Source organism: Salmo salar, chromosome 09 (assembly GCF_965601325.2).
Source record: "Salmo salar chromosome 09, fSalSal1, whole genome shotgun sequence".
Classification (NCBI taxonomy): Eukaryota; Metazoa; Chordata; class Actinopteri; order Salmoniformes; family Salmonidae; genus Salmo; species Salmo salar.
The window spans coordinates 92,084,529-92,098,695 of NC_138299.1; the positions used below are offsets into that span (position 1 = coordinate 92,084,529).

Below are 14,167 nucleotides of genomic sequence, written 5' to 3' on the forward strand. Positions count from 1 at the left end.
GTTTGTGCGAAGAGGTGTGTGTATAGCCATCAGCTGTATATCAGGGCGGTAAGACATTGGGGATGGAGAGACCAGCGTGGGTTAAAGGTTGTGTGTCTGGTATGTGTGTGACGACTCACCCGAGGCGCTACCGACTCCGAAGGACCATATGCCTCCCTGTCCTACAGGAGCGGTGTAGGAGGTCTGGAGGAGAGGAGGGTTGACGGTGGTCTGTCTGATCCTCGCCAGCCTCTCTGTACCGATGGGAGGAGGCACCTTCCTGTCCTGCTGGCTGCTGCCCTGGCCCTGCTTGGCCTGGTGGGGAGGGGGGGCCACGGGGCCAGACGACGACACCGTGGAAGGAGGGGGCACCGCCTGGGACTCGCCTGGGGAGATGAGAGGTTAAGGGTTAAGTGTTTTGAGTCTAAAACACAGTTAAGCAAAAATCTCTTAAATTGTATTGGTTAAATAAATGTATGTTCTGTGTGTTGAATTCCTGGAAAATAAGCTTCATGGCCATATTAGATCAATTTTCACACATCTGTGTCAGTACCTGATGTGGAAGCGCTCCAGGGGTGAGGGGAAAAGTGCTGTCTGCTGAAGGAGGGGGTGCCAACAGCTGCTGGGCCGTGGAGATAGACTGGACTACCAGACATACTGGTAGCATAGCTGGTCAAAGCTACATACGGAGAGAGGAGAGAGAGTTAGAGGACGATAGACTGCAGGTAGACTGGACTACAAGACATACAATTGAAGTCGGAAGTTTACAAACACTTAGGTTGGAGTCATTAAAACTCGTTTTTCAACCACTCCACAAATTTCTTGTTAACAAACTATAGTTTTGGCAAGTTGGTTAGGACATCTACTTTGTGCATGACAAGTAATTTTTCCAACAATTGTTTACAGACAGATTATTTCACTTAATTCAGTGTATCACAATTCAAGTGGGTCAGAAGTTTACATACACTAAGTTGACTGTGCCTTTAACTTCTTTGGGATAGGGGGCGGTAATTTGACGTCCGGATGATAAGCGTGCCCAAAGTAAACTGCCTGCTACTCAGGCCCAGAAGCTAGGATATGCATACAATTGGTAGATTTGGATAGAAAACACGAAAGTTTTTAAACTGTTAAAATAATGTCTGTGAGTATAACAGAACTGAAATGGCAGGCGAAACCCTGAGGACAAACCATCCTACCCAAACAAAATTCATCCGATCACTGATTTCAATGGCTGGCACTTTTATATTAGGGCGAAATCCTGCCCGATTGCAGTTCCTTCCACTAGATGTAAACAGTCTTTACAAAGAGTTTCAGGCTGGTTTTTGGAAAAATGAGCCAGAAATTGTAGTTTTTCTAGGTGGCTCCCATTTTGGCTGTAGTGTTTCCAAGCGTGTGGATGAGAGCGCGTTCTTTGGTATTTTTCTACAGTAAAGACAATAATGATTCTTCTCCTTAAATTTTATAGTTTATTTACGTATTAGGATACCTAAGGAATGATTATAAACGTTGATTGACTTGTTTGGATATTTTATTGGTAACGTTTGGGATTCATTTTGTATGCATTTTGAAGGAGGGAAACCAAGTGGATTATTGACTGAAGCGCGCCAGCTATACTGAGTTTTTATGGATATAAAAAGGACATTATCGAACACAAGGACCATTTGTAATGTAACAGACCTTTTGAAGTGCCAACAGAAGATCTTCAAAGGTAAGGCAATTTTTTACATCGCTATTTCTGACTTTCGTGTCGCAACTCCCTGGTTGGAAATGATTTGTTATGCATTTGTGTGCTGGGCGCTGTCCTCAGATAATCGCATGGTTTGCTTTCGCCGTGAAGACTTTTAGAAATCTGACACCTTGGCTGGATTAACAACAGGTTAAGATTTATTTTGATGTATTGCACTTGTGATTTCATGAAAGTTTAATATTTATAGTAATTTAATTTGACGCTCTGCAATTTCACCGGAAATTGTCGAAACGGGACGGTAGCATCCCACTAATCCGCAAGTTAAACAGCTTGGAAAATTCCAGAATAAGAAGTCATGGCTTTAGAAACTTCTGATAGGCTAATTAACGTCAATTAGAGGTGTACCCGTGGATGTATTTCAAGGCCTACCTTCAAACTCAGTGCCTCTTTGCTTGACATCATGGGAAAATCAAAAGAAATCAGTCAAGACCTCAGAAAATAAATTGTAGACCTCCACAAGTCTGGTTCATCCTTGGGAGCAATTTCCAAACGCCTGAAGGTACCACATTCATCTGTACAAACAATAGTACCCAAGTATAAACACCATGGGACCACACAGCCGTCATACCGCTCAGGAAGGAGACGTGTTCTGTCTCCTAGAGATTAACGTACTTTTGTGCGAAAAGTGCAAATTGTGAAGATGCTGGAGGAAGCAGGTACAAAAGTATCTATATCCACAGTAAAACAAGTCCTATATCGACATAACCTGAAAGGCCGCTCAGCAAGGAAGAAGCCACTGCTCCAAAACAGCCATAAAAAAGCCAGACTACGGTTTGCAACTGCACATGGGGACAAAGATCGTACTTTTTGGAGAAATATCCTCTGGTCTGATGGAACAAAAATATAACTGTTTGGCCATAATGATCATCGTTATGTTTGGAGGAGAAAGGGGAGGCTTGCAAGCCGAAGAACACCATCCCAACCGTGAACCACGGGGGTGACAGCATCATGTTGTGGGGGTGCTTTGCTGCAGGAGGGACTAGTGCACTTCAAAAAATAGATGGCATCATGAGAATGGAAAATTATGTGGATATATTGACGCAACATCTCAAGACATCAGTCAGGAAGTTAAAGCTTGGTCGCAAATGGGTCTTCCAAATGGACAAGGACCCCAACCATACTTCCAAAGTTGTTGCAAAATGGCTTAAGGACAACAAAGTCAAGGTATTGGAGTGGCCATCACAAAGCCCTGACCTCAATCCTATAGAACATTTGTGAGCAGAACTGAAAAAGCGTGTGCGAGCAAGGGAGGCCTACAAACCTGGCTCAGTTACACCAGCTCTGTCAGGAGGAATGGGCCAAAATTCATCCAACTTATTGTGGGAAGCTTGTGGAAGACTACCCAAAACATTTGACCCAAGTTAAACAATTTAAAGGCAATGCTACCAAATACTAATTGAGTGTATGTAAACTTCTGAGCCACTGGGAATGTGATGAAAGAAATAAAAGCTGAAATAAATCACTCTACTATTATTCTGACATTTCACATTCTTAAAATAAAGTGGTGATCCTAACTGACCTAAGACATGGAATTTTCACTAGGATTAAATGTCAAGAATTGTGAGGAACAGAGTGTAAATGTATTTGGCTAAGGTGTATGTAAACTTCTGACTTCAACTGTACTGGTAGCATAGCTGGTCAGACTCAGAGCTGTAAGACAGGGAGAGAGTTTGGGGCGTAAGGTTGACCAATAAACTGAAGTTGAAATTGGGTTTCTATTTCAGGAACAAATCTTGCTTTTCAATGTTAGTCTGAAAGGATGTTGTTCAAAGCACTTACAAACAAAGAAATCAGTGCTGGATTATGGTGATATTGTCTATATGCAGGCCTCAGCAAGTACCTTACACTGTGTCCAGAGTTTATCATGGTGCTTTGAGACGTATTACCAATGCTAGATCACTTTCCCATCACTGTGATCTGTGTGCTATGGTGCAATGGACCTCTCCCTCCACCAGGAGGCTAAAGCACTGCTACACTTGTATGTACAAAGCATTGATGGACAACTGCCTTTGTATCTCTGTTCCTTACTGACCAGATCACTCACTCACTCAATAGTCTTCATTCACAGTCGCTGTTGTCCTTGTCTGTTCCTAAGGCTAGAACTGAGATGGGAAACAATCTTTTTCTCTTAATACCCTTTCATCCTGGAACATGCTTCAGAAGATTGTAAAGTTAGGGGAGTTAGTGTCCTTGCCTGTTTTTAACACTGATCGACAACACTGTTTGTGATAACTGCAGTTGTTTCTAATATTCAATTGTGTCTGTAACTTGTGACACTTTGTCTTTTGTGTGTATACTGTGTTTTTCTGTAATGTTTTATGGACACTGCTATTTCCCTGTTTTGCCTTCTTGCCAGGTCGCCCTCGCAAGAGGTTTTTAACCTCAAAGGGTTTTACCTGGTTAAATAAAAAAATAAATAAAAAAAAAGGTCAAACAAAGTAAAATAAATACATCTAAAATGGCCCTTTTACCAATAGGACTGTTGACCATCCTCTGTGAGGCAGAGCGGTACCCAGGGGCCTTGGAGCTGTCTGGAGGGGCCATCATGCCATCCATCTGGCCCATGTAGGCGGGGGGGGCAGAATACTGCTGCTCAGGAGGGGAGCGGGCAGGGAGGTGGCACGCACCCCACACCTGGTTGTTACCCACCTAATAGAGAGAAGTAGTTAGTGAGCAACTGGGGCACAGGCACTGAAGTTTAGGTCACAACCTTTAAACATGTTGTTACTCTATGGCAGGGCTCTCCAACCCCGTTCCTGGAGAGATACCCTTCTGTAGGTGTTCCCTCCAACCCCAGTTGTAACTAACCTGATTCAGTTTATCAACCAGCTAATTATTAGAATCAGGTACGCTAGATTAGGGTTGGAGTATAAACCTACAGGACGGTATCTCTACAGGAACAGGGTTGGAGTATAAACCTACAGGACGGTATCTCTACAGGAACAGGGTTGGAGTTTAAACCTACAGGACGGTATCTCTACAGGAACAGGGTTGGAGTATAAACCTACAGGACGGTATCTCTACAGGAACAGGGTTGGAGTATAAACCTACAGGACGGTATCTCTACAGGAACAGGGTTGGAGTATAAACCTACAGGACGGTATCTCTATAGGAACAGGGTTGGAGTATAAACCTACAGGAGGGTATCTCTCCAGGAACAGGGTTGGAGTATAAACCTACAGGACGGTATCTCTATAGGAACAGGGTTGGAGTATAAACCTACAGGACGGTATCTCTACAGGAACAGGGTTGGAGTATAAACCTACAGGACGGTATCTCTATAGGAACAGGGTTGGAGTATAAACCTACAGGACGGTATCTCTACAGGAACAGGGTTGGAGTATAAACCTACAGGACGGTATCTCTACAGGAACAGGGTTGGAGTATAAACCTACAGGACGGTATCTCTATAGGAACAGGGTTGGAGAGCCCTGCTCTATTGTAATAAAATGTTTTTCTGTGGATAATAAAAATAGTGGTACCCACCTGGTTGTTGTTGTCAAACATGCTGCTGAAATGGTTGAAGAGAGCTGCAGGGCCGAAGTTAGGGGGCATCTGCTGGGGCTTGGCCCCACCATGGACCTGCTGCTGCATCTGAGAGCCGTTCATCAGATCCATGGAGGACTGGGGCTGAGGGGGCATGGAGGTGGGCTGGGACACCTGGGGCTGCTTCTGTTTGAGGTGCTCATGTTGCTGTGTGTTGTGGGGTAGGAACGGTTGTTGTTGTTGCTGCTGCTGCTGGTTGGGGTGTTGGTAGTATGCGGTCTGCATGCGGTGTGAGATGCGGGGAGCGAGAGCTGAGAAGTGGGGTACGGTGCTGTTGGGGTGTTTGTGTGAGGGGGCGGAGGAGGATGGGGAGAGGTGGGAGCTGGACTGAAGAGGGAGGAGAGGTGGAGGGGGGTCTGATGAGGTGGAGGAGGTTAGGGAAGGAGGGGGTTGGTGCTGCTGCTGCTGCTGCTGGCGAGGCTCAGGTTTGGAGGGGGCAGCCATGGCAGGGGCAGTGAAACCACCTGAACTAACCACATTGTTGACTGAGACGAGCTGGGCCTCCTGAGAAAGGGAGGGGGTCAGCTTCTCCTTGCCTGGGGGAGCAGTGGGGGCGCTGGGGGGTGACTTGAGGGGCTGTGAGATGGGTGCGACCTGGGGATGAGGAGTGTTAGGGGCGTATGTAGCCATTAAGCCTGTGTGTTGGTGGGCGGGAGACCCTGTACCTCTCACTGAGTGACTACTACTACTACTACTACTACTACTACTACTACTGACAGTGGTGGCAGTAACCATGGAGACAGAGTTGACCCCTGTGTGCTTGGGGTCAGAGGTGAACAGCTGTTTCCTGACTGAGGAAGGGGTGGGGGCACTGGGTTGGGCCTGGGCCCCATGAGGGAGGTTAGGGGTGTGGGGTGACCCTGTAGTCGTAGCTGTCTGACTGTTAGAGGCACTAGGGCTGGAGACAGAGGAGCCCGTGGATGATGTGTTAATGTGATCATTATGACTAGACATGTTGGATCTGGCCTGGTTGTTCCCACTACTACCACCGTTGTGTTTGGGGGAGCTGTTGGCACTACCGGGACTCAGCGGCCGCACCGGGAACGGGCCCCAGGTGCTGGCGGCAGGGGAGAAGGTCCCACCGAACTGGGCCATGGGCAGCCTGGGGAGCCTGATCTGATGCATGGTCTGGGCTGCCAGGAGGGCCAGCTGGGGATGGGCGTAGGCCAGGGGGAGAGACACGGGGAAGGGCTGCCTCACCCCAGACAGACCCTTACCCATCTTACCCCCTGTCTGAGAGGATGAGGACTGGAAGGAGACCCCAGAGGACGTGACCAGGGAGCCCAGGGCCTTGGCCCCGATGGTGAGGTTAAGGTTACCCCCAGTGGGGGTGGGGAAGGGGGCTGATGTGGTCTTGGAGCCCGGGGCCCTGATGTGGTTCCTGGGGATCAGGTCCTCTAGTTCCTTGGCTGGGTCCTGGATCAGAGAGTTGATCAGCTGGACTGCGTGGCGTGTTGACTCTGTGCCACCTCTGGAATGGACCATCACAACACGGGTCAGGGGCCACACAACAATGTACACATTCCATGGACATAACTCCAACCAATCACAGTATCTCAACTCTTTACTGATCTCCTGGAGATACAGCAGGAGGATTGTTTAGACACTACACTTCATTCCTTTTAAATATGTAGAATCACTCATAAATCACCAAATAGCTATTAACCTTTTAAATACGTAGAATCACTCAGATCAGTGGTTCCCGTACCCCTTCAAACATTCAACCTCCAGCTGAGTACCCCCTCTAGCACCAGGGTCAGCGCACTCTCAAATGTGTTTTTTGCCACATTTATGTCATTTAGCCACCATTGTAAGCCTGCCACACACACACCATATGATACATTTATTAAACATAAGAATGGGTGTGAGTTTTTGTCACAACCCGTCTCGTGGGAAGTGACAAAGAGCTCTTATAGGACCAGGGCATAAATAATAATATAATAAATCATTTTGCTCTTTATTTAACCATCTTACATATAAAACCTTATTTGTTCATCAAAAATTGTGAATAACTCACCACAGGTTAATGAGAAGGGTGTGCTTGAAAGGATGCACATAACTCTGCAATGTTGGGTTGTATCGGAGAGAGTCTCAGTCTTAAATCATTTTCCACACACAGTCTGTGCCTGTATTTAGTTTTCATGCTAGTGAGGGCCGAGAATCCACTATCACATAGGTACGTGGTTGCAAAGGGCATCAGTGTCTTAGTTCGATTTGCCAAGGCAGGATACTCGGAGCGCAGCCCAATCCAGAAATCTGGCCGTGGCTTCTGATTAAATTCAATTTTCACAGAACCGCTTGTTGCAATTTCGATGAGGCTCTCTTGTTCAGATATCGGTAAGTGGACTGGAGGCAGGGCAAGAAAGGGATAACGAATCCAGTTGTTTGTGTCATCCGTTTAGGGAAAGTACCTGCGTAATTGCCCACCCAACTCACTCAGGTGCTTCGCTACATCACATTTGACATTGTCCGTAAGCTTGAGTTCATTTGCACACAAAAAATCATACAATGATGGAAAGACCTGTGTGTTGTCCTTGTTAATGCAGACAGAGAAGAGCTCCAACTTCTTAATCATAACCTCAATTCTGTCCCGCACATTGAATATAGTTGTGAATATAGTTGAGTCCCTGTAATCCTAGATTCAGATCATTCAGGTGAGAAAAAGCATCACCCAGATAGGCCAGTCGTGTGAGAAACTCGTCATCATGCAAGCGGTCAGACAAGTGAAAATTATGGTCAGTAAAGAAAACTTTAAGCTTGTTTCTCAATTCAAAAAACCTCTGTCAATACTTTGCCCCTTGATAACCAGCGCACTTCTGTATGTTGTAAAAGCGTTACATGGTCGCTGCCCATATCATTGCATAATGCAGAAAATACACAAGAGTTCAGGGGCCTTGCTTTAACAAAGTTACCCATTTTCACTGTAGTGTCCAAAACATCTTCCAAGCTGTCAGGCATTCCCTTGGCAGCAAGAGCCTCTCGGTGGATGCTGCAGTCTACCCAAGTGGCGTCAGGAGCAACTACTTGCACGCGCGTCACCACTCCACTATGTCTCCCTGTCATGGCTTTTGCGCCATCAGTACAGATACCAACACATCTTGACCACCAAAGTCCATTTGATGTCACAAAGCTGTCCAGTACTTCAAAAATATCCTCTCATGTTGTCCTGGTTTCCAGTGGTTTGCAGAAGAGGATGTTTTCCTAAATTGACCCCCCATAAACGTAAAGGACATATACCAGGAGCTGTGCCAGGCCCGCCACGTCTGTTGACTCATCCAGCTGTAATGCATAGAATTTACTGGCTTGTATGCGAAGCAGTAATTGTTTCAAAACATCTCCTGCCATGTCGCTGATGCGTCGTGAAACAGTGTTGTTTGATGAAGGCATCGTCTGTATAGTTTTTATGGCCTTTCCCCCCAGCATTGTCCCAGCCATATCCGCAGCAGCAGGAACAATTAAGTCGTCCACAATAGTATGGGGCTTGCCTGTCCTAGCCACTCGGTAGCTCACCATATAAGACGCTTCCGTGGCTTATTCTTCAAATAGTCATGTTTAGTTTCTAAATGTCTGTGCAAGAGTGAAGGTTTCCCGTGAGAGAATAACGGTTAATGTGATTGGATGTTAATTATTTGACTAGGCTACCTGTATTTGACATTATGTTGTTATTTCTCTGAACACTAGATGGTTTAATTTTATTTTTGGCAGTGAAACGAGGCTACTCAGGAGAGGAAAAAAAACATCGCCCAAATGTATAGCCCCATTGGAAAATATAAACCTACTGTTATTTTTAAGTGAATCACATTTTTATTTGGTGTACCCCCGACAACCTTGCGCATTCCCCTGGTAGTTTGGGAAAACCTGACTCAGATAAATCAATGCATAGCTATTCCCCTTTTCTCTAATTTCCTCCTGTTCAGTTCTCTACTCTGCTGACTGGTGTAATAGTAGGCCGCCGCCACCAGAGAGGTCCCCTCCCTCCCTCTCCCTCTCTGTCCCTACCTGATGGTGATCATTCTCTCTCCGTTCTTGTCTTTCTGTTTGTCCACATCGATGTGTGCTCCCGTCACGTCCTGTATAGCTGTGATGTTGCAGCCTCCTCTACCCATGATCCTCGACACCACCGAGGCCGGCACCGACAGCTTCTTGGACCTGCAGCCCGGAGAGAGAGAGAGATTCATATGGGGTTTAGAACCGGGCCAAAGGACAAGATCCATGGGGAGCCACAGGCCTGACAAATTACTTTTCCTCATTGCCTAAAAACAGTGGTTCCCAACCAGGGGTACTTGGCCTATCCACTTGAGAAGACACATGAGACCATAGGTCTACTGGTAAAATACACGAGGGGGTACTTCAGGGGTACTCCAGGCAGAGCAAAATTCAGTTGGTGGTACAGTAACCGAAAAAGGTTAGGAACCACTGGCCTAAAATGACCTATAGATTAACTTGAAGCATTTCTAGAAGGATTTTATGGATGGTGTGTGTGTCTACCCACCGCCTCACCACCTCCTTCCAACCCTCCTCTCTCTTCTGTCCCCTCTTGGGGCTGGTGAGGCTCTTGCTGTTGGAGGATGTGACGGGTAGCGACATGGTCTTAAACTGAGACGGTACAGAGCTGCTGGGGGTCAACTCACTCATGTCTGGAGCTCTGAGAGGGGGGAGGGACAGAGGGGGAGCAGGCGAGAGAGAGAGGGGGAGAGAAGGAGAGAAAGGGATACAAGGTCAGATTCACAATTAATAAGGTTACTGTTTTTAACTACCTACTTGTATTAGAAATGCATAGTTCTGTGTGATTGGCGGTGCTTGACCAGCTCCTTTAGGAAAACTACAGTTCTGTGTGATTGGCGGTGCTTGACCAGCTCCTTTAGGAAAACTACAGTTCTGTGTGATTGGCGGTGCTTGACCAGCTCCTTTAGGAAAACTACAGTTCTGTGTGATTGGCGGTGCTTGACCAGCTCCTTTAGGAAAACTACAGTTCTGTGTGATTGGCGGTGCTTGACCAGCTCCTTTAGGAAAACTACAGTTCTGTATGATTGGCGGTGCTTGACCAGCTCCTTTAGGAAAACTACAGTTCTGTGTGATTGGCGGTGCTTGACCAGCTCCTTTAGGAAAACTACAGTTCTGTGTGATTGGCGGTGCTTGACCAGCTCCTTTAGGAAAACTACAGTTCTGTGTGATTGGCGGTGCTTGACCAGCTCCTTTAGGAAAACTACAGTTCTGTGTGATTGGCGGTGCTTGACCAGCTCCTTTAGGAAAACTACAGTTCTAACTCAAACCAAAGGTGCTGCAGGTCACTCACTTCTGTGTAGGTTTGGAGATGGAGACGGTGACTGGGTGTAGCTGAGGACAGTGTCTCTTCTCTGGGCCTGGCTGCAGGCTGTGAGAGGGGCCCGAAGAGGAAGAGGAGGAAGAGGAAGAGGAGGAAGAGGAGAGATCAGGGAGGAAGTTGAGCTCCTGGCTCTTGCCCCCACTGCTGCTACTCTCACTGGCACAGTCGGTGCTGTCCAGGGGGTCTGAGTCGCTGGTGCCCCCTGCACCCCCAGCCCCGCCCCGCAGCTCCCCATGGATCTTGTTTGCCTTGTGCTGTGCCAGCACCACCTGCTGGACAGAGATGGAATGATCACTGATTAGACACCTTGATTGACTTGCTTTGACTGTTTGACGGTATAATTTTGAAAGGAAATGTGTATGTATTTACAGCCTCTCAGAAAAAAAAAAAAAAACACTGGCTTCACTCTCTTGTCCTTGAATTTAGCTAAATTATATTTTACAGTCATGACCAGCAGTATGTGGACACCTGCTCATCTAACAGCTCATTCCAAAATCATGGGCATTAATATGGAGTTGTTCCCTCTCTGCTCCTATAACAACCTCCACTCTTCTGGGTAAGGCGTTCCACTAGACGTTGGAACATTGCTGCGGGGACTTGCTTCCATTCAGCCACAAGAGCATTAGTGAGGTCAGCCACTGATGTTGGGCGATTAGGCCTGGCTCACAGTCGGCATTCCAATTCATCCCAAGGGTGTTAGATGGGGTTGAGGTCAGGGCTCTGTGCAGGCCAGTCAAATTCTTCAACACCGATCTCAACAAACCATTTCTGCATGTACCTCGCTTCATGCACAGGGGCATTGTCATGCTGAAACAGGAAAGGGCCTTCCCCAAACTGTTGCCACAAAGTTGGAAGCACAAAATCATCTAGAATGTCATTGTATGCTGTAGTGTTAAGATTTCCCTTCACTGGAACATGGGGCCTAGCCTGAACCATGAAAAACAGCCCCAGACCATTATTCCTCCTCCAAACTTTACAGTTGGCACTATGCATTGGGGCAGGTAGTGTTCTTCTGGCATACGCCAAACCCAGATTCGTCTGTCGGACTGCCTGATGCTGTGTGCGGCTGCTCGGCCATGAAAACCCATTTCATAAAGCTCCTGATGAACAGTTCTTGTGCTGAAGTTGCTTCCAGAGGCAGTTTGGAACTCGCTAGTGAGTGTTGAAACCGAGGACAAACTTTCTATGCGCTTCAGCACTCGGCGGTCCCATTCTGTGAGCTTGTGTGGCCTACCACTTCGCGGCTGAGCCATTGTTTCTCCTAGACGTTTCCACGTCACAATAACATCACTTACATTTGACCAGGGCAGCTCTAGCAGGGCAGAAATTTAACAAACTGACTCTTTGGAAAGGTGGCATCCTATGACAGTACCACGTTGAAAGTCACTGAGCTATTCAGTAAGGTCATTCTACTGCCAATGTTTGTCTATGGAGATTGCATTGCTGTGTGCTCGATTTTATACACTTGTCAGCAATGTGTGTGGCTGAAATAGCCAAATCCAGTCATTTGAAGGGGTGTCCACATACGTGTGTGTGTATATATATATATATATATATATATATATATATATATATATATATATATATATATATATATAAGTTTGGACACATCTACTCATGCAAGGGTTTTTCTTTATTTTTACATTGTATAATAGTGAAGACATCAAAACTACGAAACCAAATAAAAAAAAATAATAAAGTGTTATACGAATCAATATATATTTTATATTTCAGATTCTTCAAAGTAGCCACCTTTTGCCTTGATGACAGCTTTGCACACTTTGCATTCTCTCAACCAGCTTCACCTGGAATGCTTTTCCAACAGTCTTGAAGGAGTTCCCACATATGCTGAGCACTTGTTGGCTGCATTTCCTTCACTCTGCGGTCCAACCAATCCCAAACCATCTCAACTGGGTTGAGGTCGGGTGATTTTGGAGGCCAGGACATCTGATGCAGCACTTCATCACTCTCCTTCTTGGTCAAATAGCCCTTGCACAGCCTGGAGGTGTGTTGAGTCATTGTCCTGTTGAAAAACAAATGATAGTCCCACTAAGCGCAAACCAGATGGGACGGCGAATCGCTGCAGAATGCTGTGGTAACCCATGCTGGTTAAGTGTGCCTTGAATTCTAAATAAATCACTAACAGTGTCACCAGCAAAGCACCCGCACACAACCTCCTCCATGCTTCACGGTGGGAATCACACATGGAGATCATCCTACTCCGCGTCTCACAAAGACACGGCGGTTTAAACCAAAAATCTCAAACTTGGACTCATCAGACCAAAGGACAGATTTCCACCGGTCTCATGTCCATTGGTCATGTTTCTTGGCCCAAGCAAGTCTCTTCTTGTTATTGGTGTCCTTTAATAGTAGTTTCTTAGCAGCAATTCAACCATGAAGGCCTGATTCACGCAGTCTCCTCTGAACAGTTGATGTTGAGACGTGTCTGTTACTTGAACTCTGAAGCATTTATTTGGGCTGCAATATCTGAGGCTGGTAACTCAAAAGAACTTATCCTCTGCAGCAGAGGTAACTCTGGGTCTTCCTTTCCTGTGGCGGTACCAATGAGAGACAGTTTCATCATAGCGCTTGATGTTTTTTGCGACTGCACTCAAATAAACTTTAAAAGTTCTTGACATTTTCCAGATTGACTGACCTTCATGTCTTAAGTAATGATGGACTGTCGTTTCTCTTTGCTTATTTGTGCTGTTGTTGCCATAATATGGACTTGGTCTTTTACCAAATAGGGTTGTCTTCTGCATACCCCCCTAGTCACAACACAACTGATTGGCTCAAACGCATTCAGGAAAGAAATTCCACAAATTAACTTTTAACAAGGCACACCTGTTAATTGAAATGCATTCCAGGTGACTACCTGGTTGAGAGAATGCCAAGAGTGTGCAAAGCTGTCATCAAGGCAAAGGGTGGCTACTTTGAAAAATCTCTAAAGATATTTTGAGTTGTTTAACACTTGGTTACTACATTATTCCATGTGTGTCATTTCATAGTTCTGATGTCGAAAATAGTAAAAATAATGCAAAACCCTTGAATGAGCAAGTGTGTCCAAACTTTTGACTGGTACTGTGTGTGTATTTTTATATATATGTGAGTGTGTACAAAATCTAAATGTGAATCTATACTTTAAATACACCAACCGCCTGTGGGTCCTGCAGTATGATTGGTTAGTTACCTGTGGGTCCTGACGTATGATTGGTTCGCTAGGGGAGGAGTCCTTGGTCTTGTTTTTCTTGCTCTTGCGGTTGGTGCTGGTCGTCGTGGCAACACTGGCCCTCTTCTTACCGAACACAGAGCTGAAGGAGGGCGAGGTGGCGGGAATACCGATTGTGGTGGTAGTGGTCGCACTGGGGGGGTCGATGGGGGGGTCCACTTCTGAAGAGCGGGAGGGATGAACGTAGAGTTGAAGAGATAGTTCCACTATATTACATAGACATGTGTTTCCAGAACTTTGAAAACAGTCTACGGACAAGGTTTGACTGCAATCTACACGTAGCTTTTGTTAAACTAGCCACAGCAAACAAATGTTAATAATCAGCATTTTGGGAACAAAA

General features: G+C 46.0%; 1 protein-coding gene across 5 annotated transcripts in view; it reads right to left on the bottom strand.

Annotated features, from left to right (window-relative positions):
- The window catches only part of LOC106612132 (ankyrin repeat and KH domain-containing protein 1), a 61,199-nt gene that overhangs the window by 3,094 nt on the left and 43,938 nt on the right, over positions 1 to 14,167 (bottom strand). For 4 of the 5 annotated variants that reach the window (XM_082956060.1, XM_082956059.1, XM_082956058.1 and 1 more), the window contains exons 28-35: positions 13,789 to 13,988; positions 10,569 to 10,870; positions 9,765 to 9,917; positions 9,272 to 9,421; positions 5,213 to 6,743; positions 4,198 to 4,375; positions 533 to 658; positions 120 to 365 (exon numbers count right to left, since the gene is read on the bottom strand). In XM_082956060.1, the coding sequence (XP_082812186.1) occupies positions 120 to 365; positions 533 to 658; positions 4,198 to 4,375; positions 5,213 to 6,743; positions 9,272 to 9,421; positions 9,765 to 9,917; positions 10,569 to 10,870; positions 13,789 to 13,988 (2,886 nt within the window). The remainder of the gene's footprint in view (positions 1 to 119; positions 366 to 532; positions 659 to 4,197; positions 4,376 to 5,212; positions 6,744 to 9,271; positions 9,422 to 9,764; positions 9,918 to 10,568; positions 10,871 to 13,788; positions 13,989 to 14,167) is intronic. The other variant, XM_082956061.1, reaches the window with a different exon arrangement.